This window comes from Stegastes partitus, unplaced genomic scaffold (assembly GCF_000690725.1).
Source record: "Stegastes partitus isolate 25-593 unplaced genomic scaffold, Stegastes_partitus-1.0.2 Scaffold707, whole genome shotgun sequence".
In the NCBI taxonomy this organism is placed as follows: domain Eukaryota; kingdom Metazoa; phylum Chordata; class Actinopteri; family Pomacentridae; genus Stegastes; species Stegastes partitus.
In genome coordinates, this window is record NW_007578438.1 from 13085 (window position 1) to 39064 (window position 25980).

Consider the following 25980-nt stretch of genomic DNA (forward strand, 5'->3'; position numbering starts at 1 on the left):
GGTGGTTTACATGCAGCACACACCACCTGCCAGACGCCTTGCAGGCAGTGGCACCACTCGCACCTCTCGAGTCCGCCCCAACAACGCGACGGCACAGAAATCACTCGCAATACTTGACAAATTGTGCTTGTGAAGACAACTGCACAGGAAAACGTTGAGGGTTTTTTAAGTTCTGCTTAGTGCATCTGCAGATGTGAGCAGCCTATCAGCTGGTTGCTAAATGCTTAGTCATGACATTGTGGGACAACAGATCGGAGGAGAGAGGCTTTTTCTTTCCCTTTATGCTGAATTATTCTCCTAATCCAGGTGAAAATCACTTTGGAAATTACATCTGGGACCATAATGTCCGTTATCTCTCTTCATAAATAAAACTGCTCTGTTGAAATGTTGCTCTTCAAATTCAAAATGCACCTTGATCCGGAAATTTCACTGATTAGCAAATATGAAAGAAAACAATGTTTTTATGCAGCAGTTAATTCAATTTAATCATAGAAGCACAAGGCATTAACATATCTGTATTGGGTTGTTTTTTTTTTTTTTATATCAAATAACATTTATAAAACTATTGTGCAAAACAGTGTCCTTTTAATCTTCTTCAAAGGCTCTGCACCAGTGGATAGTCATAGTCCTCTTAAATTAGGAAATATAACAAGTATGCATAATTTAAACAGCAAATCGTAAGCTTACACACTCTATGTACATTTTTACACAGACCTGGATTTTAAGTGCCCCTTACTCAATGATAAAGAACAAGGCAGCTTTTTTACAATCAGCAAGAAAATCAATAGGCTGTACAGAGAAAACTATAAAAACAAGCAATGAATTTCTGCTGTTTGGCAGATTCTTTTCAGGAGCGTTCCCAGGCGTTTGGCTGTTTTAAGGTGTTAAAAAATGACCAGTTTAAAAGGGCATTTTTAAAATCTGGACAGGACAGGACAGGACTGTACAAATGTAACAGCAACACATGCAGTCTACCAGCAAATCAGAACCCAAGTCACAAAAATACAAAATAAATATAATAAAGTTAATACATTTCAAGTTAATAGCTGACCTTCTAGTCAAGAGTTTCACCGCGATCATGAAAGAATGTGCCCTCGGATGTGTGAGGGAGCTGAATATCTGACCTACAGTATGTTCTGGTGTGAAATAAACGTCTTTTGAAATACAGAGAAATCAGAAATGCTTTTAGGCCGAATAGATGTAAACACCTTGTGCTGACATGTTGATAGCAGTTCATGGCGTCTGTGTGCGCCGTCACACATCTCAAATATTCTCTGTGTGTGTTTTTTGTCTAACAGTCATTCTACGCATGTTGTCCAGTACGTCTTCTGCTACGAGGAATCTAATGTTTCTCCAGTTCACACACATACAGCAGATGGTCCTCTGGAGACTTCCCATGGCTCTTGCTGAGGTGGAGCTTGATGGCGTGCTTAGTGGCAAACTTACGGACACAGAGCTGGCAGCGGTACACCGCCCCGTTACTGCTGCAGTCGTCTTGTGATTGTGGAGAAAGGAAGGACTCCAGGGGCACCAGTTTCTCAGTGAGAGTGTGGGAGTCCCTGACAGTCTGTTTGGGGGACAGCTTGGCTAGGTCCCTGACTCTGAACCCCAGGTGGGCTTCCAGGTGGCATACGTACGCTGCCGGGGTTCGGATCTGTGAGGCACAGTCGCTACAGAAGAATATAGGCTGACCGGAGTCCAGGTTCTTGAGGAACTTGGTCCTGCCCGTTCTCCGTAGCTGATACTTGACGTTAGCCAGCCAGTGACTGATGGTGGTCATGGAGAGACCTGTGAAACGAGAGACGTGCATTCTTTCCTGTGGGCTGAGGTCATTGATGATGTACTTCCCCTCCGACGTCTGCCTCAGGCTGGAGGCGAACTGGGCCTGCAGGAGAAGGAGGTGCTGAGGGTTCCAGTTGGAGTGGCGGCCCTTGCGTTTGTGACCGTGCAGGGACGCGTCGTCGTCGTCGTGGGTGGAGCCCACAACCTCGGTTTTATCTGTGACCCGGGATCGTGAGGGAGGCTTTGAGACATGGTGGGACTGAGTCAGGTTCCTCAGCATGTCTGAGATGTCAGACAGTGCGTTTTCATGCAGAGGGCTGCTGGACGTGTAGGGGGAGACCACGGTTAGCTTAGCAGGGGTAACAACAGATATGGGGGAGATGGAGGAGCCTGTGGATGAGGGTGTGAGGGGGGCTGAGCCTACAGAGCCTCCTCTGTCACTTTTCCCTTTTGTGAGGTCCATAGGCTGGTCATCACTGGGCTGCAAGAAACTATTATCAGCTACACTTTCGGTCTTTTTGGTCTGTGATGGAGGAGCGGCCACAGCCGCCTTCTCAGCCATGCTCTGGCTGAGCCTAGAGAGCAGGCTCAGGGGATCTTGGTTTGGCAAAGAGGGCTTGGCTGCTTTCCCCAAATGAATGTTCATTACTGACTGAAGAGCACTTAGAGGGTTGACAAAGGGCTGCTCAGGAGGAGTATGGCCAGTGATAATAGCAGTGCTGCATCTCAGCGTAGAGGCAAGTGGGGATTTGACTGCTGATTCTCTCTTGGGCTCCGTAGCCGGGGACGCTCTGTCGCTATGGCTTCCCCTGTCGCTATTGGCTGGAGTGACTTCCCTCCATTCCCGCGGTGAGTCAGCCTCTCCTCCCTTGTGCGACTCTCCAGCGTCGCTGCTGCAGGGGGAGAGTTGGTTCTCCCTCTTTGGAGACAACTGCTTCACCCGCTGCTCCACTTTTGCTACTTTCTCAGTCACTTTTTTCACCAACTCCTCCATCGCCTGGAAGTTGTTGCTGGGAAAGGGGGAGGACTGGCTAAGTGGGGGGGAAATGAGGGGCTGGTTCTTAGCGAGGGAGGACAGCGATCCGTCGCCTCCGTTAAACAAGAACTTCATCTGGGAGTTCTTTTCCATGCTGCCCTGTTGGAGCTTGAGGGCACCGGGGAACTGATAGGCTGCATGGATGCTGGGGTAGCCCCCCCAGCTGGGGTTCCCACTCTGCGCCTTATTGATGGCTGATGTCACAGTGTTCTCCAGTGATTTGAGAATATCAAAGCCCCCTTTAGGGCTCTCCTTCAGGTCGTCTTCAGTCAGATAGTTATACTTTGAAATGTCATATTTTTCCTCCCTCTCCCCGTCCTCCTCCTTACCGACAGTAACGGCAACCTGCTTCTCATGTCCAGCCTCTTGCTTCGTGCACTCCTCCTCAACCTCCTCCTTCTTGATCTCTTTGAGAGGAGGGGAGGTGGCGGGGGGAGTTGTGGTGGTTTGAAGAGGCGGAGGAGAGAAGGTGGAGGGCGCGAGTGGTACAGACTGGACCCTCTGTTCAGTAGGTGTGGTAACTCTGCCGGGATTGGGGGAGGTGGCCTCGGGAAGTGTTTTGATTCTCTTTCCCACAGAGCTCGTCACCCTCAGGAAGTGTCCTGTCACCATCATGTGGGTCCGCAGCTCTTGAAGTGTGTTATGGGAACTCCCACACTCCATACACTTCAGGATCTGGAATTTGTTGGATTCAAACTGCCAGGCGTAGCTCGCGCCGTTCTGGTGGCCGTAGCGGTTGTTGGTGGTGGTGTACGGGCTGGAGGAAGGCTTCTGCGACGGTTCGCTCAAGTCTGCCTGCGAGTGCTTAGCTTTGGGGGTTCCTTCTCTAGAGCGTGGCGTGGCAGTGAGGTCTAACCCCACCAGTCCCCTTTTCTTAGAAGACAAGATTTTGGCTGCCACAGGGGCCATGGGCTCCTTCAGAGGCACTTTCTGGTAGTGTTTGGTCTTGATCATGTGGACGCTGAGGTCCTGGAGGGACTCAAAGGAGTGGCCACAATACATGCACTTTAAAACTTTCTGGGCATCCTCCTTCCCCTCCATCTCCAACAGGGACCGCTTACGTGGTTTGGACCAGCGCTTGGCGCCGCTGCCTGCCTTGTCCTGGTTGTCGTCGCGGTAGTGGCCTGTGTCGTTCATGTGGACGGTCAGCTCCACCAGGGTGTCGTACGCAGCGCTGCAGCCCTTACAGCGGAATTTACTGGCCCCGGTGAAGATGGAGCCAAACAGCTTTGGGTTCTGCCTGTGGAGCTGGACCGTACTAAAGAGGCTGGGCTCAGACTGTGGAGGGTGACGGCTCTGAGGAGGATGTTGTTGTAGTGTCTTTGCCACTGCAGACTGGTGCCAGTCATAGCTACCGCTGCTGCAGCTGCTGCTGCTACTGGTGCTGTTGCTGCGAGCCGGCTTCTCGGTAGAGGCCGAAGACTGTGTTGGCGGCGGTGTGGAATTAAAATTCAGTGGTGACCACAAGGGGCTGGTCAGGAAGCTGGAGTAGATAGCCTTCATCTGCTCTAAGGTGTCCATGGCTATGGGAGGCGTCTTAGTGCCAGCGTTCAGAGACGCTGTGACCAAGTTTCCCTCAACTTTTCTGGAGGGACTCTCAAAGTCTGAGAGGCGGTCGCTGGTCTCACTCACATGTGACTCACTGTCCATCTCTTGTCCTGAGAGCTCGGTGGCCTCAGCTGATTCCTGGTCACATGCCTGCTCCTTGGCAGTCCCTTCGCTCTGCTCCACAAACTCATCTTTCATGGGAAGGTCATCCTGAGGGGCTGAGGGCAGGTCGTCTGCTTCTGCTTCCTCATCCTCCACAGTGCGCTCTGTCAGCTCCTCGGGAGAATAGGCTGCAAGGAGAATGGAGACAAAGAGAGAAGGAAAGAGATGAGTTAAATTGCAGGGAGTGAACACGCTATGTTAGAATAACTGGAGAAAAAGTTTCCCTGCTATGTGTGCCCGAGGACTCCCAGGGATAAATGAGCCATCTGTGTGGGAGCCTTTAAAGCTGAGCTGAGAAATTACAGTCATCCCATTTCACCTCATCAACCGTTGAGGTGTTATTTTCCTCTAGGCGAGCCTGTATTTATATACTACCCCAGCCACACGGAACTTATGCCTCCCCTCTTTTCACTCCTTCTATTGGAGGAAAACAAAAAAGAAATATCTTGGCAAAAACATAATGCACCATTTTATTTATCTCAGGGCGCAACAGCTTGAAATGAAAACTAAATCTGAAATTAATGAAGCCCAATCTCACTGTGGCATTCTCCTCTGGGGTAATAAATGAGTTGGATCAACCTCCATCTGTCAGTTAATATGTCTGACGCCTCTTCATCTGCCTCTTCTCTGATTACACACACATACGTACTGACACACCCGCACACACAGGCAAAGAGCACATCTTGAAGAATTTCAAGAAAGGGATGTCAGAATTCTGTTGATGACATTTTGATATGTTGAACAGACATCCCACGGTGTCATCTGGCCTGAAGTGAGTTCATTAGTTTCTTAATATGTAGGAGACAGTCGATACTGTGGCTCAAACTGGAATCTTAAAAGCAGATCTCAGTCCAAACGGGTCTTAAATGTCAAACACAATACATCGTGAAAACAAGAAAAACAGAAAGTAATGAAGAAAATAAAGGAAGGAATAAAACGGGATGAGAAGAAGAGCGGGATGAAGAGGACGAGGTGAGAGCGCCGACCGCCGACATGACGGCGATGCATAAGTGGCCTGTCACTTTGCATGTTGGCGCCCACTGCTCACATGGAGGGAGATGATCGCTGTGTGTGTGCGCATGTGTGTGTGTGTGTGTGCACTGCTAGCCTCCCCCTCCTCCCGCATGCAAACACACACACACACACACACACACACACACACACACACACACTCCTGTGTCTCCTGTGGCGGCGTGTCTACCCACCAAACGCCAACGCACCCCCGTCCTCCGTCGTGTCACCAGGCCCCTCATTTCCTGACCACCTCACTCACAAAACCGCTCAACTTAAGGAAAAACAAATAATCTCTGAAAATAGTGGATGGCCTGTGGACAGGTCTGAGGCCATTTGGACAATATTGTAAACTAAGACAAATGCCACAGAAAGAACCTGTAGGTTTAGGCTTTAATGGTTTGAGCGCTCACACAGCCCAGTATGTGTGTGTGGACACACACACACACACACATGTACATACATACACACACACACACACACACACACACACACACACACACACACACACACACACACACACACACACACGCTGTGACTAAATCCTTCATCCCCCCTCCACCGCCCCCCGCACACACATCCAGTCTAAACAAAAATGTCATAGCTGAAATAACTCTCATTTCCAGTGCTAACAGCCAATCTCTAGGCAGCCATGCGGCTGGCGCTGGTCTGATTTGGGCCCTGGGGGCACAGTCAGCAGGCAGCCCCACTGAGAGGCCAGCCTAATGGAGACCTGGCAGGTGCGGCCCACTCTCCGTCCTCCCGGAGATTTGGTTTGTCACTGGGTATCCATTACCTGCCATTCTCCACTGATAGGCCCCGACAGCCCTGATCAAAAGATGTCGTCGGGCCCCAGTCCGCTTGGCAGTCAGTGGCATGTCGTTTGTAAAAAGGGCCAAGCAGGGTGTAAATAAAATGACATGATCACTTCCCCGGCCCCTCATGTTCTGGACACAATTATGATAATGTGGATGTGGAGGGAGGGAGGGGTCTGGGAGGAAGGAGAAGGGCCGAGGAGGTAAATCGCTCACTCTCAGGCAGAGATATCTCGCTGCTACTTCTTGCACGCTCGCTTTCCTCTCGCTTTACCGTCTCTTTCTGCTTCTTCTTTTGTGCCGCATTTGTGTCCGATTCTGATTTAAAATGAGAGAATCCCAAACAGGACGAGGCAGCTCACGTGTTCCTTTTACTTGACTAGCTGGTCACAGATCAGGCGAAACCTGGCGCATCACATGACCAAGTTCTCAGGTCGCCTTTTGCTTAATATTCCTCATGTGAAACCCAAACAGCAGAGAGACGGGGAGAGAAGTCCAACAGGACCGGCTAGAACAACCTATAGAGTCAAACCGTGCTCCCAGGCAATTTAAAATGCAAAACAAAAACCATTATGTCTGAGCACTATCTGTTAATTTAATCCCCAATGACTGATAATCCATCACACAGGGCGACAACCACATCCAATTATTCTCCCTGCCTTGACTGACAACAGAGGTGATTTATCAAGCTAATAAAAGGTGATGGGAGTATAGAGGCTCCCTTAGAATAAATTATGAATATTATGAATACAACAGTACTCTTGGATGCAGTCTTAACTAATATCTAAGCATATGGTGTAGGGCCAATGTATGAATTTTCCTAGTGTGTGGGTGTGAGAAAGAGAGAGAGAAAAAAAAAGCGTGAGAGTGTGTGTGTGTGTGTGTGTGTGTGTGTGTTGTTGTAATGATAAACTGAGCTGATGCCATGTGGAGGAAAGACAAGAATCATTAGGTTCCATGAATGATTCCTTTTGGGAAGGAGGAGGAGGAGGAGGAGGTGGGATAGGACGGCTCGGAGATGCACTTTCACACAATCAACGTCTCAGTCACAGCTCACACAGAAATAGCAATAACAGATTCACGCAAAGCACACAAGCTGCAGAGAATATAAGTCTCACATGCAAAACACACACACATCACCTCAACGTACACAAACCTCCAACACACTCCCCCACACACACACACACACACACACACACACAATTATAAATATAAATACAGCCAGTCAGCCCCCCCCCGCACACAAACACACTGGTACGTGCACGTAGATGCGAGCGATGAGGAAAGACAGTGACATCTTGGCATGCAGGAGGCATTCCTGTGGAGTATCATTTTCATAAACATAAGGGCCGCAGACGAGGAGGGAGAGATCATCTGATAGAAATACTGCAGTGCTGCTCTGACGATCAGGAACAACAGAGAGGGCAGGGACAGGGGCTGATTAAGCAGGAAGGGACTGGAGCTGCCTCTGAAGCAGAGCTTTCACTGTCCGTCCTATGCGTTATTTCTCCTGCTAAAAGCGCTGTCTGTTTCTGCCGCTCCGCTTTAAAGCGAAACCCTGCACGTGTTTCCTGAGGAAGAAATCTTTTACTGTACGGAAATCACCACGGAAACAAAATGAAGCTTCATCTGCATATACATTTGCATATATAAATTCAAGAAAACACCAATATCTCTTCATCAAGCTAAACCCAGTCTCCTTCTTCTGGTAAACCGGGCCCCTTGATGACCAAAGGGAATATTCCTGATTTGGCCTCCACAGCTGGGGAAACAGTGTGCGAGCCAGATCACACCCAGCAGAAGCCGGGTAAACAGGATGTGTCATTAAAAACCCTACCTGTGTCTCAACCTCACACTCAAATCACTGCTTGGTCAAAAATGCAACCTTGCCAGAGGCGTCCTGATTTAAAAAAAAAAAAAAAAAAGGGAGCGTCCTTTGTGTGGTCAACATCAGTACAATATTTCATTTGTGCTGCTGTTTTTTTTTGCTCTAAAAAGGTGCTGCATGGACAGCAGATGTCTGTGTATCGTAGAGAGAAAAAACCTGCACCGCATCTCGGGTTATTTTCCTGAGATGATGGTGGAAAAACACGGAGAGAAAAAGATTAGATTTAAGTTCATACGCCTTATATGTGAATTAATCTGTGATGCATTATATAAATGCAGCGTGCACATCATCGTGTACATCACGCACATCCAAAGGAGAATGCTTCATTAACGTCTTAAAGGGATTTTAAAGAAAGTATGCAGTAGTGGAAGTATGGCTCGTATGGGTTTCATATCCTGATTACCTCTTTATTCATAAAGCACACGCACAGCGCAGAGATGCAATTAAGACGTCCACACGCGTGTTCGACTGTAAAGGAAAGCAGCCTCCTTCACAAACAGGAAAATCAAAGCAGAAATTCTGCAACTACGGATGATAATAACACCGTTTGTTCTATAGACAAGATTTATTTTTTATTGTCCAATTGAAGAAAATAGAAACGAATGCTTTTAGGGACCTCTGACCACATGTTGGGCATTCAGAGGACGAGGAAGCAGCGCTGTGAGAGGAGAGAGTTAAACTGTGTCACAACATGACGTGTGTGTCTTGACATGTGTACAGTATTTTAACTGGACCTTGACGCCCTTAAACCAACACGGCCCCTCAGCGGGGGGCTCTTACTGACAGGAAACAGCTCCAGAACACTACAGGACAGGAAGTCACCTCAGTCTCAATAAAAAAAACAAAAACAAAAAAAACACACAAAAAAATCCCCTCACAAACCACCGCCTTTCACTCCCTCTCTCAAGTTTCTCAGCAGTCTAAAACTCCTTAAATAGATTAGAATAATTTAGTCCAAAACAGCCCCATTCTGTCAAAATAGCGGCAGATCAGTACCATACCTAAAATGCCTTTCTCTTGTACACATTTGTCAAAGTAACACACTCAATCAAACTTAGTTCTCTCCCTCTTTTCCCTTTGATCCCTACAAGCTGGCTCAAAGTCCCACGAGAAAAAATGTAACAGGTGATCTGTGGCCATTTTAAAAATTAACAAGTCCTGACATAAGTCGGGCTTTTTTTTTTTTTGCAGACATGACCAGAGTGAAGCTCACTTTCTAGGTTTTTAAGGCACAACTCGGCGGCGCTCACACGGCCCATCGTGTTCCAGCCGATCATGGACGTCTTTGTCAGTTTTTATTTGTGTGTGTTCTCTACCCCCTGATGGCATTGTGAATACATTGTGTCCGCCGATTGTAGTGCAGGATGTGTGATAGGGGAGATGGGAAAAACAGAGAGATCATTCTGGCCCCAGGCAAAGCTTAGGGCTGAACCTTGTCAATGCACATAGTAAGAGAAAGAAAGTGAATAGATTCAACCCTCGGCTGGCTGCTGCTGCTGCTGCTGTGTTATGACTGGACCTCAAAGCTGCCAGCTGCACATACAGACCTTCCAAACCTGAAAATTCATCAGGTTTATCTGACGCGAGACGAGCCGCAAACACATAAAGGCCTCCTATTACTTACTCTAACACAGAGCAGAACGAGGCGACCGAACTCGTAAAGTCTCAGCGTGAAGCCGCCACAATAAGCGATAAACAAAATGGAAACAAACAAAACAGAAAAAAAAAGAAAAAAAAAATCAACACAAACTGCTTCCACAGGTGCAGAACCAAGGGCAGTAACGAGGACTGAGGCTCGGCAGGAAGGCGATGTTCCAGGCCGACGTGCACATCAAGCCTGTCTCGTCTGATGATACGTAGTCAGTCAAACTTCTTTCAACTATCCCACATCTCTGCCTCATTCTTTCCATCACTCTCTCTATACGCGGTGCTTGTGCAGCTCTCAAGCGAAGCTCCACGAAGCAGAACCGCTGCTTATTCCCCCATTCCTCCCACTGTTTAGGCCTCATATCACAATGTTGTTAAAAGGTCAGCGGGCTGTGTGAATGGGCCAAAGCAGTAATGCAGCCGGCTGAAGGCCCTCCTGACTTCTGAAACCACGCTCAGGATGTTGTAGGTAATGCAGGTCAAACACTGGGACGACTGTAGCTCTGACTTTTTGACATTTTGCATTCTTTCTTTTTGGTTTTTTTATTGTTTAGCTTTATAACATTTTACTTGCCTGTGTTTTCGGAGCGAGGCAGCACAGATTCACACCTGAAGCCAACACCGGCGACAAACACGTCAATTATGACCCAATAATCTGAACTATTTGGAAATGTAGAATACCTGAAGTGCCCGTTACGCTCGTCTGCACGACAGCGTGGAACAAAACGGCACAAAGTGAAGCAGAAAAAAAAAGTCATTCTGATTCCTACTGGCTACCTTAGATAATAATGTCAGTGTTTTATTTTCTCTCGTGTTTCCACAGGTCTGTCCTTCTAGTTTTCTGTTCAGTGTGACGTAAGCTGTGAACCTGTGTGAGTGAAGTCATGGGAGTGTCACAGCAGGACATCCAGGGATCTGGTTCTGTTGCTGCCTTCTTGCTTTTTGACAGCGCGGAGGAAAACCTTCACGTTTTGACATAACGGGAAAATATGACAGAAAAATAGAAGCAAAAAATGCTCATTTTTCCTCCAGGTTCTGGGACCTGCATCACTGTAGATCTGACATGAAGGCCGATGTGCAAATAATTATTATAATAATAATACAGATCTACACTTACATGCAGACCTTAGTTTGTAAAGCAAGGTGCTGCCGGGGTTAAAGCAGAGACCAGGCGATGGGCTCTGGGAGGAAGTTTCAGTTTTATAGCTGGAACTAAATCTGGGAGGGTGTTTAAAATCGAAATTTAGGGTACAGGGCGAGGGGAATAAAACCGGGCCTCGGGAGTGGGACGACCAAACCCCTCTCTCAACACACAGCTGCTGCCATGATCGCCTAGCAACGAGGAGGTGATGGACGCAGCTTGAAGATGGATGGCCACCATAAATCACAGTAGTGTGTAGGAGGGAGGAGGAGGTAGGAGACACAGAGAAAGGAACAAGAAGAGGACAAAAAAACAAAACAACTGTTTTTTTCCTCCTGCCTGTTCTGTAGCAGCGGCAGCGCTGGCCTCGCCTTGACCTCTCACTGTACTTTTATTCATGAATGTTGGGGAATGACGCAGGTCTGGGGACTCTTCTGGGCAACACAAAATGGAAACTTTGCGGTAATCATTACAGTCAGTCATCGTGGATCCAGTGGATCATTTCATAACGTGTAATTGCAATAAACTCTTCAAAGGCTTCCACGTGCCCTTCAGTGTCTGGAGCTCTTTTTCAGGATCCTACTAACTTTTTAAAGATGATAATAATGACAGACTATACCTTTCATAAAGCAACCCTCCAGGCAAGGCAATCTGGGTAGTGTAGTTGCGGGATAAACATCCCTGGGCTATCTGATTATGGCTTACTGCTGCGGCGCTGGTGTCTAGTAACACTCAGAGAGAGCGCTCAGCCATCCATCACACAGTGAGTGTCTGTCTAAGGCTTTCCACCCTGCTTCTTCTCGTCCTGGCTCTCCAGTTACAGCCATACACGGCCGGCCTAAATAATATTCTTCATGATAAATGGCACTATAAGCCTGGTATCCATCATTAATCTGATTTTTAAAGAAGCATCCATCTTGGAGAGAGCCTGTTAGGGCCACGGGAGAGCAGAGCAGCTCGGGTTCATTTAAAGGCCAGGCTGCTGCATGAGTGATACCTGTCAGCCCTGTTCATCAGGGAGCAGCACACACACACACTCACACACACTCACACACACAGACACACTCATACAGCATTAAACATTGACGCCATATGGCCACATGTACGCGCACATTGCCTGGGCGCGTGCTCGTGGTGCATATATTATGAGTAAACAACACCAACACGCACTTGTCGGACTTGTATACTCACAAAGCATATTTCTCTCCTTCATTCAGACGTCCAGAGACGTGTCATGGAAGAACATTCTGTCACTCATCAAAACACAACTCAGTGTAACTCAATCCTCGCTGTCATCTCGCAAAAATCTCCCCTCCCAAACGCTCTCCTCAAGGGTTTCAGGAAAACTCACTGTTCCCTGGAAAAACTCTCACACACACACACACACACACACACACACACACACACACAGCAGTGTTTGTGTGGACCCATTCTACACCTCATTCTCCATTCCTCTCCTCTTTGTTTCTCTCAGTCCACTCTCTGTCTCGCTCTCCCCTCTTTCACTCTCTCTTTCTCTTCCTCTCTGCCCCCCATCCGCCTCCCTCCTCTGTGTGTCTGCTAAAGCCTGTTTGATAAATGACACATGTCACCGTGTCAGAAGCGAAGGGTGGGTCAGTGATAAATGACTCTGTTGAAAAGGAAATCGGCTCTCTGGCATGGCCGGGCTATTCTCCTCCTGGATTGGGTTTCAGGACCCCTGAAGAACGGAGCGGCTCAGTTTCCCCGAAAAAGAGCACACATCCCACCAGGCTCCAGCGCTCGCTGCCTCTGGGAGGGGGCGGCGGGTTGGAGGGATCCAGCCTGTCCCAATTGTCGCCACAGTGCAGCTGCATCTATCACAACAGCGGTGGGACTATTTTTACAAAGCCTCCGACTCAGTGCCCAGACAGCAGTCTTGTCTGAAAAAGCTCGGCTGAAAGCACACTGAGAGCTGAAAGGGAAGAGTGGATGGCTAACGGTTTTCTATTTGTGACACTACTACAGCACTTACACTCCTTTTTCTCTCCTAGAGCCCAACCCTATGGCTTGACATCTGCCAAGTGTGTGTTAAAAAGGAGAGAAAGCCCATTTCACCGCCCCCGCTCCTCTGCTCCTCATCTTCCCCACCACCAGGACCTCCTCCTCCTCCTCTGCCTCCCCCTCTGCCCTCCTTCTCTCTTCTCTTACACTCTCTCTTTCAGTCACTTGCTGGCAGGGTGGCACTGTTATCATTACACAGGCAGGATTTATGGAGTCAAGGCCTATGGCAAAAACAAAAAGGCGTCTGTCAATACCTGTGGGAAACACTCTGTCAGCCGTCCTCCTCCTTCCACTGGTGCTCACAGCCTCATTAGGTATGCACTTATCAGACACATAGATCACAGACGTGACTCAACCTCGCCGGAATCCAGCCACAGGACTTTCATTAGCAACGAGGCCTGCAAGGCCAAAACATTTACCTCGCTCGCACCTGCAAACAACGCCGGCGGAGGCGTGTTGTTGTTAAAGCTCTGCGGTGCTGTCAGTGCGTATGTCGGCCGAACAATTAAGTCCCAACTTGAGCTCCCCTGCTGCTTCCGTAAGGGCATGCTTTTCACACATAAACAACAGGAAGGCAGACAGATATAAAAGCAGCTTACTTCATTGGACTCGCTGCTTTTACAACCCAGTCGCAACACGTGTGCATGTGTCTGCAATGTGTGCTGTAAAAGCCTGTGTCTGAGCTGGAGTCAACACTCCATGTTTGACTGGGTCTTGAGTTTCGCTGCTGGCGCAGGACGCATAGGTGATGTGCAGAAGACAGAGAGATGGGAGGAGAAGGAGGAACTTTAGGCCTGCAGGGTTCAGGGAATGATGGCCTGACCTCAGCAGGTGGTCTACGGTTACCATTCCTCTCATTGGTATCGCAGGCCAAACCACACACACACATCGAACGCAGAAAAATCAGAAAGTGCATGTCTACTGATTCCAGTGTACACACACACACACACACACACTCAGAGACAGACATGAGTGATGGCTGCCAGTCTGGCAGCTAAAATCCTGACCCTGCAGAAAGAAGAAACTGTTGCTGTGGAGTCCTGTCCAAATCAGAGCAGCTCCCCTCCCTCCTCCTTCTATATCGGACTCCTCTCGTCCTCACTCACACAAACGGCCACAGTTTCTGACAGAGAAAAAGGCCGGCTGGGTTTCTGAGCGGTGACCTGACGGCACACTGACACTGGAGATCCTGCACACACACTGCATCCATCCTGCACACACACTGCATCCATCCTGCACACACACTGCACAGCGTAGACATTCCAACCAAGTCGCCCGCGTGTCCTGAAGCCGGCGTTGACTTCCTGTTAAGTCGACCGAGTGTTTCAACTTTCTGAAGCCATTTCAACAGCTTCAGGCCGCGAGCTTGCGGCAAAGCTAATCGCTAGCCACGAAGGAGGGAGGTCCACAGCCGGGAAAGTCTCTCTCTCTCCCCCTCTCGCTCATGTTTGCTTCGGCTGTTTACGTGGCCAGCTGCCCTTGGTTGTTAAGAGCACTCAGACCTGACCCAGGTACGCAGGCCCATTTGTCACCTGCAGCAGAAAATTGAGTTACAGCACAACCAAAGGCGAGCGGCTCTGTGTAATATCAAGTTGATTACATCAAAGTGGTGGCAAACCTCATTGGGCCGGGCACCCCGAGCTTGTCATCTCCAATCACAGGGCCTGTCAGGACTCCATCAGCCTCACGGCTAATTGGACCAACGCTAATGAAGCAGGCAAAACAAGTTTTCTACTGTGGAGAGAGAAACCCTCTCAGACAGGAAAGAAAGAGAGCGAGAAGCTGGGAGAGAGTGTTGGAGAGACAATGAGAGAGCAAAGCAGGGTGGGTGAGTGGTGTGTGTGTGTGTGTGTGTGTGTGTGTGTAGTGGGGGGGTAGATTTTTCATGCAAGTCTCAAGGTTGCAGTGGGCTGACTCTCCCCCTAAGTCCCTAATCAAGGCCCATCATCTGTCATCCTTTTCTTTGCTCTCTCTATCACCATGCTCTGTGCTGCAATCAATTCATCATCACCCTTTGTGTGCCACTGAACAGTTGACAACTTTATAACTTGCAGCTGCACGGGCTGACTGACAGGGGTGGAAGGGGAGCATGAAAAAAAATGAAGAAATGAATAGATGAATGAATGAACAAAGAAGCGTGGTTTCAGGGAGAAAAAGTTGTTTTCTAAAAACACAAAACGATCTACATTACAGCCTTTTATTCGCTTTCGTCAACAGAGGAGCAGCCAGTGTAGCAGGAGGATAGAGCAGAGGAGGAGACGAGGAGGAGAAAGAGGAAAAAAAAAAAAACATCCTTCTCACTGATCTGAAATCAGAAAGCTTTCAGTCATTCTTTATGTGCTCCCCGCGGCCACTCTGAGCCAGTGAGCATGTACATTAGGCTGGGGCATTTTGATGAAATAAAAGCCCAGGCCAGCTTATGGCTAAACAGAATGGGAGCACTCACTCAGCCTGTCTCTGATTGACCATTAAAGCCATTGATGAATGGGCCTGTCAGGGGAGAGACAATTAAATCAAACATGAAACAAAGCCGTTGTGACGGCCCGGTCTGACAGAGCAAACCCATTCCTCCCCTCCATTACATAGCACACGGCTCCTTTTACAACCCCTAACCCACTCCTCCCGCCTCCTCCTCCTCCTCCTCCACCCCACTGTATGTGTGTGTGTGTGTGTGTGTGTGTTCAAAGTGAACAAGTGAGCATGTGCACATGGGAGTGTGATGTTCTCTGCTGGAAGTGTCTGTTTGTGTGTGTGATGTCTCACTGTGAAACCACTTTGTCCCCCACCGCCCTCCTCTTCTTTCACTTTTTCGTGAGTCACTTGACCATCAGTGTGATAGAAGAGTGTGTGTGTGTGTGTGTGTGTGTGTGTGTGTGTGTGTGTGTGTGTGAGAGAGAGAGAGAGAGCAAAAAGTACACAGGGCCTTTCAGAGTGGTTTAAACGTGACGTCAGGGGCCTGCAGCACATGGTGGGAAGTGATTTTCTGATGCAAATCGGGAAGGATCAGATCAAAGCCGCATGACAGCCAATCAATCAACCGTCAAATCAGACATGGCAACTGTCGATTATGGCTCCTTCCAGCCCACGGAACCCCATTGTCTGCTCTAAAACTGTTTATCTTATCCCAAGAAAAGAAGAGAAAAAAAAAAACCTCAGAGGTAGAGTTTTTTTTTTCTCTCTCTCGCTTGTGCAAAGAAGTTATGCGCTCGGATCAAATGCGCACAAAGCCCGTGTGCTGCTCTCATGGCACGCCTCGGGCTCCCAGCACCAACACAACACCGCTGATTCCTCCAGAAAGGCTTTTACTCTTACAGATCGGATTCAGCTGGCAGTTGGGATCGAGGAGCGGGAGGGGAAGGGGGGGATTCAAGTTTGGAACAATAGGGAAGTTGAACTCATCGGACGGCTGCTACAGCGTGGAGAGCAGCGACACGCACAAACACGCCGACCCGGGTTAACGCAGCAGAAAGGTAACAGTTAGTATGAGGAGAGCAGCCAGAGAGCGGAAAAAAGCTCTAAGTGGAAACGGAAATGCGGTGACTGTAAAGTGGAGCTTTACAAACAAACGGAACATCCGCAGCTTGGACGCGGCGCAGCTCGTTTTACGCACATTCTGGTTACGTACCTGCGGCGCGCTTCGGCGCTTCTTGTTTCCTCCTTGGCATGTTGTATTTGTGGGGATTTCCGTGGAAGTCTTCTTTCTTTTTTGATTATTTCATATAAGCAACCCCCTCGCCGTATCCGGGAAGATCCACCTCTTCACTCAAAAAAAAAAAAAAAAAGATTCACGCCTTCGTGTAGTAGACTGCACAACATCGGGGAGTCCGATGGGAAGAAAAACTCAAAATCATCGTTACGGAACAGCAGCCTGCGGTGGAAAGTCGGCGACAGGATGAAATAAATAAGGCAGAGCAGCGGGGGGACGCGGTTCTGGTGCTGGGCGGGTTGGTCGCGGTGAGATGTGCGCGGTGAGAGCCAGCGTCCAGCTCGGCTGCCTGGTCTGGCAACAGGCAAAGTTGAGGGATAAGAGAGATGATCGCGTCACTCACAGCAGGAGAATAGGCAAACCCACCGCTCCGTTAACTCTTTACTTGTCAGAGAGGGGCGGACACACACACGGTGTCCTCCTACCTCTGCCTCCACCGTGAATCACAGCCACAGCTCCGAGTTGATTATTACTCACAGCAGGCTGATGATCGCGAACCGCGGAACCATAAACTAGGTGGATAATATTCCAGTAACGTCCCCAGACGGGTGTCAGTTTAACTCATTTTACTTTTATTGTGTCGTTTGGGTGGGAAGTTGTCACCCTGTTGTATTCATACCAAACACTGGGATGTTCTTTGTTGTTCTTTTAAGAATGAACCGCTGGGATTTTTTCCATAATGATAAAATGTCGTTTTTATTTTGTAAATTAAACTCAATCACCTGAGACTTGTTTATTCTTTATCTTATAATAATTACATGTTGTCTGTTTTGTGCCATCAACCCCCTAAAATTAAAACATTGAAGACTATCTGTCATTATATTTATATATAATAGTCTACAGTTGTATTTATACATCACTGAAATTTATGAACTGAAATTTGAAAATAACATTTTTAATATTTACGAATAATAATTATTTATATGTAATGTTGGTGAATTAGGTCCAACTTTATTAGCATGGCACAAAATGAACAAAACAACCAGTGTTCACTGTAAGGGCTGTGATATATACAGGAGCTGATCAGTGTGACCGTAGAGTCAGAGGTTCAGGTCCAACATGTCAAAGAGGACAGTGTGCTGAATTTATTTTATTTAAAAACAGACGATGAAGAGACAGACGGCCTGAGGAGCAGCGGCCTGTGTTCACTCGTGTTTCTAGTCGATCACAGTCAGTATTTTTTATTACTGGTGCAAGAATTTGTTCGTAACCCCCCTCCGTCCCAGCCTCCGTCCCAGCCTCCGTCCCAGCCTCCATCCCAGCCTCCCTCCCAGCCTCCGTCCCAGCCTCCGTCCCAGCCTCCATCCCAGCCTCCATCCCAGCCTCCCCAAAACACAAACACGCCTGATGTCTTTTCTCCCCTAATTTAACGTGAGCAGTTAAATGTTAGCTTTCATCACAGTAAAAGCATCACTTCTCCCATATATCCACATTAGCAGAGATCAAAGCCAGTTCAAGGAAGCAGCGTTAAGTCTTAGTGCCAAGGTAATGAGTTTTTTTTTTTCTTTTTTCACTGCTTGTCTCTCTTTTTTCTCGAGCCAGCAGTGTCTGTGCAGAGTGGGATGGTCCTGGATCCCCTCCACCACCTCCACCTCCACCTCCACCTCCACCCATGTGCCTCTGATGTGTGCTGACCCCGGCCAGTAAAAAAGGGAAAAAAAAGACGCATACAAATACCTAAACATGCTGCCTGGGCGGCTGCTCGATGGCTCACGTCTTCTACAGACACGTAAAACACAGGAGCTCAGATATCTGCCCACACACACACACACACACACACACACACACACACACACACTCTCTTACATACATACTTGTGCATCCTCATTCTTAGAGCAAGAATTAAAGGCCTCTCTGATCAGGACTCGCCCCTGTCTCCCCCCGTCTGGCTAAGAGCACCGAGGCTGGGTCCCTGTCACTTTAACAACATGAAATTACAACCCAAATGGGATGTCAGGGGTTAGCAGTGTCTCTAAGAGAACTATGTGAATATATATCCTCCTATGGACATGCCCCCGTCTTGACCTCCCCCAGGAACAAGAAGTAACCCGGTGATTGGCGTTTTTACAGCCAAATTAAACCGTCTTGCAGCCTGCTGAAGGCAGGAGGAGAAAGCAGCCATTCCAAAATTAGTGAGCCATCATCATGACAGAAAGTAGCGGGGACATGGTGTCATCCAGCTACTGTATCGATTAACCCATAAATAGTATATGGCCTGTACGCCGTGGCGCTCCCAGGCTCACACTGTAAATGGAAGTTATCTCAGCTGCGCCTGTGTCTTGCTTCTGCTGATATCCAGACTGCAGCCGGCCGCGCGTTTAGAACGAATGCATGTGATCAGTTTAATGCTCATGGATGCTTCAGTGTTTTAACGTTATCGTAGTGATAAACCTGTTATTTTATTTAAGAATAAAACAGCACCGTTTGCATAAACTGGATTATTTATTGTTTTAAGAGTCGGGATTTCAGATAGAAAATTTGCATATTTTAGAAAATATTCAGATTATTTTCTTTAGGATTGTTCTCTCTGGTTCCAGGTAGATCTGCTGTTTTATTCCTCTCTTCTTGCTCTCGACACCAGGATTATCATAAAAGAGAAACGTCTGTCAAGCCCGCATTGATTTGCACATAAGTTCGCCCAATCAATCTTAAAGTTGCGATTAAAAAGCATGAGCTGCTTCTATTTTTCCACTGAAATCTTTTGGCAAGAAAAGAGAGAGGCCTTTCAATTTCATAGCCTCCAGAACACTCAAGTATTCATTGCGCTCTACTTTTTGCTTTCAACCTCTCTGCGGGAGGCAGGACTCATGACATCTATGTATGCCGCTCCTATTCACGATGCATTCAGCCTTCAGATGTGTGCTGCAAGTGATCCCTCAATACCATCAAATTGCTCTTATTGGCTCGCACCCAGTTACGGGCCTGTCCAGAGAGGCAGCGCGGTCCAGAACCAGAGTGCAAACTGACAGCTTTGTTCTCACGAGGAGTCCCATTCAGCGGCGCTTTGTCCAAACTAAGGACCAATCTTCTATAATGCGCTAAAGTTCTTGCTATTCTAGGAAAACGCCTGTAAAAGGCAACGAGATGACACCGGCTACGGCTTCCATTTGTTTCCTGCAAACAGACACTGCTGTTTGTTTGTGCGCGCATGCTTTGTTGACTTATCTGTGTATTCATGTGGCTATGTTCATGTGTGAGTGTGGGTGCATAATGCATGGCCCTGTTGAGAAGAGTGATTGCTTTATTCCTGCCTTGTAGGTGCTGTGGGGGCCAGGGCTGTGTCTTTGGGCAGCTGTATGGATGGCTTGAGGAGGTCTCCATCATTCATAAAGCACACTCCTACATGTAGAATTGATCTTGCAAAGAAACAGGGTGGCAATAGCAGTTCATCAGTCTTCCCCGACCACAAATCACTCCGAGGTGTCCCCCCGGGGGAGAGGTGACACCATTGTCAGTGCAGCGGTCCCCTCGGACAACAGAGAGGGGCAGGGCAGGAACCCTCGCTCATACGGTGGCCCCGAAGTGTCCGGCCAGATGTGCACCGCATCCGTAGTAAATGGCACAGAGCATCCGCTCTATAAATAAGACCACTACAAACACTTAGTCTGACAATGCAGCCCAAATTAAGCCATAAACGTAAAAAATGCTCGGACTCCTTCTATTATCTGTCTGAAAACAGCTTTTCTTACATCATTGTCGCGGCCGCTAAAGTGCGCTGAACGGATATATCTGAAGCCACCGATTATTCAAAAGTAGATGGAGGCACAATTGCTTTATTAGCTCATTTTTCAGGAATCGGATTAATTTTGAAAATGCACCGACGCAGCAGGTGCCGAAGTCAAACAGGTTTTATAAAGGATGCATAATTAAAGCTACCTTTACTCATAGTGTTTAATATATGCACCTCTGCCTATTAATAACCCAGGTCATTAATTTGTATAAATCAGCTATGTATGGCACCGAGTAATTTCCACTCCTGTAAAGAGAATTGGTGAGATGAAGCTCTTGCCTTTGGCCTTGGGTTGCACATTACACTCATCTTACATTAGGGCACATGCTTCTCCTGTTCCTCCTCCTCCTGCTGCTGCTGCTGCTGCTCGTCCTCCTACCGTTTGGACTTTTGTCATTGATCTTCATTCTAAAATAATCTCTTATCATTTCTCACTGTAAGCCTGCAGAAAAACCTTTTCCAGATCCCAATTCATTAGCTTCACACTGAAAATAGAAAAGCTCAGGGAAAGGTGGACATGTGATGAAGGCTCAGAGTAAGCACCTTCATGGTGCGTCCACCCGTCCACCTTAAACACTCGCCATCCTTCTTTAAGCTTCTGACACGCTACATATTTCTCTTTTGGGCCCTGAAGCGTGGACCATTCAGATTTAACGTTGTCACTCTCCGTCCTTCCCGTTATTAAGCCATATAGTTCAGTTTTCAGTCCATGTCTTCATTAAAAAAACATTAACATTCACAAACGGAGTGGGTCAGGCATTGAAAAGGTCTCCTTAACATTTCTCAGTGCTCCTCCCCAGACAGCCAACAAGCAGCGCTTTCTCAATCATTGTCCAGACAGGAAGCAGAGAGACCAAAGTAGGTTTTATAATTCTGCTGTAAATTATTAGGAAAAATCGCTAATTTGATCCGGTTCATCCTTTAGGGGTGGTAGATGACTCCACACCATTTCAATTAGCACACTTCTGATTGTAGAGGCAGAACTCAGGCGATTGATCAAGTCTCTCTCTCTTCTTCTTCTTCTCTTCCCGGCCTCATTGCCCAAAAGACCCTTTTAAAATATTCAGGTAGATTATGAATGGTTACACCCCTATCTATTTATATCTCCTTTATTGACAGTACTACATTTATATGGAGTCAAGGTGAGGGATTTAATTTAAGACTCTCGCAGAACTGCTCAGAATATGTGGAAAAAGACTGATGAAGGAACGCTGATGTGTGTGATTAACACTCTTCACGGAGAAGCTGAACACGGGATCGGGTTTCACTGGAGACGTGGATTCGCGGGGGTTTTGCTGGCGTGCACAAGTCTGAACAAATTCGGGAATATTTCAATAAGTTTCCGGGAGCTGTGGTCTCACTGAGTGACTAATAATTGTGGCGTTACCTTGTTAGAGAAATTCAAAGCTCTGTCTGGCACATCGCTCCTCTGATGTCACGTCAGTCTGCTTAGCGCTGTCAGCTTGTGTTTGAGAGAGGGCTGATTCCTCTCTTTCCTCTTCCTTTACAGGCGGGGAACATAAAAGGGAGGATGTTTATGATGGACGGGCAGCTTTTTAAAGAGAAGCATCACAGGGTGTTGGATGGGAGGGATCCGAATCAGGACGTCTGTGATGTGACGAGACAGACAGGAACATCCTTCTCCCCGTGTTGAGATGTCAAGCAGGGGGAGTCTTAGCAGAGTCGACAGTATCATCACTCTCCGGAGTGAAGCAAGAATTCGCAGGGGAGGCGAGGAGTGGAGGGACAGCGGTGCAGAGCGGCGGCGGCGGCGCCGCCACGTCGGCCGGCTGCTGTGTCAGGTCGGCCTTTTTTCAGCCTTATGTTTTGTCACCTTGCTCATTTGTAGCTCTGGAAGTCCGACATGTGCAGTCCTGCTGTTTGTGTGACAGTAACAGTGTTTGTCTGAGCGCTGCGTGATGTGGAGCTCCATCCTGACTCCTCCTAAGTCATCAGGATCAGAAATGAGCAAAAGGTGGGCCGACAGTCACCTAAAGCAGCTGCACCCTGAACTTTAAGTCTTAAAACATCTCTAGCTGCTGAGGTAAATATAAATTCTCACCCTGTGCTGTTGTCATGAACGGGGAATCCAGCGATAGAGACCAAACTGTCTCAGGCTGTAAACGTGTTTATTTCCGCTGAGAAGTTTGTCATCTTAACGAGGGGGTTTTAAAACGAGCCTCAAGTGGCCATTCGAGGAACTGCAGTCCCAGAGGTTCCTGCTAGGTAGAAATAAAACATCAAATCAATACTTTTACACTCTGTATATTTAAAGTGCTCTTTCTTGGTTCCTTCCAGAGGGAGGCCAGAGGTTTCTAAGGACTGTTGGGGTCTCTGTCTGCATTAGTTCGGTGTGTACCTGACTACGTGAAGCGCTGTGAGGTGGCATATGTTGTAAACTGGACTATATAAATAAATAGAATCAAACTGAAAAGTAATCGTTAAATATTTTGGTACCTGCTGAGAATTAAACGAGACGACCAATAAAATATGAGTTTAGAGCCAGGATGGTTAGCTTAGCTCAGAATAAAAACAGAAACCATGATGTGAGCATGTCCAGAGGTGACAAAGTCTGCCTCTTAGTTTCCCCAAACACTCACTGAAAGAAAAGAATTCTTCCAGATCTTTTTTGTGTAAAAACGGCAAATTCTTGTTTTATTGGGACGACTGTAACGATGATTACAACACCCAGCGGCTACAGTCGGCCAGAAGACATGCTGGCACACAACCCATTCCAGGGTTTTTATCACCACTCAGATGTGAGAGTAGAATAAAAGTGAATAAATGTAGTTTCCAAATGTCTAACTGCTGCCTGGAAGTCTGAGTAAAGCCCTGAAAGCTCATCTCTGTGTATCAGAGCTGCATGTTTAGAGGTTTGTTTCTATGAAAACAATCCATTTGTGCCTTAAAATGGCTTCCACCAGCGTTGATTCTTCCTTTAGGCGGTGCACCACTTTACCCGCAGCTCAGGCACACCAGCTCACTGTGTCTGTGATGGAAGTAGATCTGTTCTGTAGCTATCGCCCCCCAGTGGTTGTTTTGTGTATTTATTTTGTTACCTGAGAGAAAGAGGAAGTGAGGTCACGCCCTGTGAGGGTACTTCCTTTCTTCAGGAGCTAGCTGGTGGCGGCCTCACCTGCTCCATCTGTTGCCATGGACGCCTTCACAGGTTACGAACAGCATCACCTGTAAGGTAAATCGGTTCTGATCTTGAAGGCAGCGTGTGTGAATCATTCCTGGTTTGGAAACGTGACCCGTTTAGTTTAGGTAACCGAAGCAACCTGGTTGGTTTAACTCACAGGCCTCATGTTGTCTGTGATGCTTTGGTTGTGTTTGATTCTCCATCAGTGTGTTTTCATGATACTAATGTGCAGACTCGTTAACGTGAGGGATTATTACGCTGATGGTAACATGTGGTTTGCATCGTGTACGTCATGTTGATGCAACATTTTTGTTTATCTCTGGTTGTGTCTCTAGTGTCACACTTTGTCCTGGTGGTTTAATCAGGACCCAACACATCAGCTGTTCCTCAGCGTTTGATCAGGACCTGTTCAGCCGTCTGTGTAGCTGAGCGTACGTTCATGAGGACAACACTTAACGAGGACACAACGCCGTCTCTTTGACTTCAACAGCGTGAAACGACTCAACAGTACGATGGTGAGCTGTGACGTCGGAGTAACTCGGACATGAAACAGAAACCAACTCTAAAGAGTAATCCTTCTGAATGAAACTCTGCCTGTCGCTGGTTTCAAATGGAAGCGCTGAGCCATGGTTAGCTTATTTCACTCATTATGTCTTCTAGCATAAAAACAACATCATATGGGCATCTAAAAAGGTTAAAAAAAAGCTGTGAGGAGGATTGAAGACAGGTGGTTTGACAGAGCAGCTCCTCTCTGGCTGCACTTTGTCTTTGCTTTGTTTATGCCGTCCATGAGATGAACCAGAGATAAGCGCCAGAACAGACATGCTGTTAAACTTTGCCTGCTCCTGTCTACAGATGCACATCATGAGGAGCTTCTTCCTCTTGAATTACAGTTGAAAGACATTCCACTCTTAGAAATAATCTGCATAAATTTGCACCTTTTAAAAATGTGAATGTTCTGTCTTTCTCCTCCTCTGCCTCTTATCCTGTTTGGTAATTAGCCTTTGACCCCCCTGGGCTCACGCAGGCGTGAAGATTGAAGGACAGAGATAGTTTAAGCGATGGATTTGTCATAGAAATTTCTCATCAGCCTGAAATCTTGAGGGCAGAGCTCCCAATTTATTACATTATAGAGCACATCTTGTAGCACTATCACTTAGGAAGGAAGTGTCAAGCAGAATCTGGCTTTGACTGTCGTGCCAACTCCATTTGCCTGGGTTTTACAGCGTGCCCCTTGACTTTGCCATGTGTGGAGAATCACTAGATGCTGGTGATGGGCAGTAATTCCCTTGCCTATATGAGAGAGTGATCAGAATTCATATTAGCATCTTTACACGCTGATGGCAGCCTGTCACTCCAGGTGCCAAGTGGTCTCCTTGGACTGCAGTCAGTCACTGGCGGGGAGGAAGCTGCTTCCCATTTTTATCCTGCTGGAGAGAAAACATGTTTAGTTCCATTAGTTCCATTTGGAAGACAGAAAAAGATATTTAGTTTAGTGATCTGGGCTTTTATCGCAAACAGATTCTCGCTGTGGCTGTTTTACGGCAGCGTGGTCGTATGAACACGCCGGAGCCTCCGAGTGTCTCCGGATCCCGGCACCAGACAGCCAGTCTCTTTATGCACATTCTCTGTTAGCAGCCTGTGATTCTGTTGTATTGGTTTCTCTGTCTGTAATTTCACGAGATTAATGACACTGTCACACACTTGTGAAGCGTCCTTAACTAAGATTCAGCGGCATAATGTCCACTCCATCTTTGTTTCATTTTTCCCATTCAAAAGGCATTCCAATCAGCTTTAGGCCATCTTGAATCCCTCCTCGTTCTGGCTACTGCGCGCTGATGGTGCCAGCGTTGGAAGGAGAGTGTTTTTGCCAAACAGATGGAAAAGCATCACTGTGTTGCACACACACACACACGCAGACACACACACTCCTCTCTTGGTGATTTCATGGCCTGCGCTGACATTCAGTCATTCATTACAAAGTGAATTAATGTGCCAGAGTTGCAGTTTTCCCTTAAAAACAGATGTCGGCGGAACATCTAATTAAGCAACACACCAGATCATCGCCGCTCGGTCATCTCCAGCCATCTTTGCTTCTGTGTGAGGAAGTCCCTCTCAGAAAGCGCACCACAGAGCTGATTCTGGTGCGGACCCGGCTCGGTGGATGTTGTGGCTGCGACCTCAGTGCCCAATAACCTAAATCACTATTTAAATTATTCACACAATAACGACACCGGAGCACTCCATTATGAACATTATTGCTGAGAAATGGGCCGGGCCGGGGTGAAGGATGAGTCTTATCTTTCGCTGTCAGTCGGGGCATTAGTCATGGTAACGGGTCGCTCAGACC

The 25980-nt window shown here is 47.5% G+C and overlaps 1 protein-coding gene across 1 annotated transcript; it reads right to left on the reverse strand.

Annotated features, from left to right (window-relative positions):
- Positions 1 to 458: 458 nt before the first annotated feature.
- On the reverse strand, positions 459 to 17054 carry tshz3a (teashirt zinc finger homeobox 3a). Its single transcript, XM_008290979.1, has 2 exons — positions 16678 to 17054; positions 459 to 4656 (listed from the first exon to the last, which is right to left on the reverse strand). The coding sequence occupies exons 1-2, from the start codon at positions 16715 to 16717 to the stop codon at positions 1343 to 1345; spliced, it is 3354 nt and encodes a 1117-aa protein (XP_008289201.1). The 5' UTR covers positions 16718 to 17054; the 3' UTR covers positions 459 to 1342.
- Positions 17055 to 25980: the final 8926 nt, after the last annotated feature.

Coding starts and splice junctions, on each gene's coding strand:
- tshz3a (XM_008290979.1), bottom strand. CDS start 16,717: ATGCCAAGGAGGAAACAAGAAGCGCCGAAGCGCGCCGCAG. Junction 4,657..16,677: donor AGCGCCGAAGCGCGCCGCAG/GTACGTAACCAG, acceptor TTCTCCTTGCAG/CCTATTCTCCCGAGGAGCTG.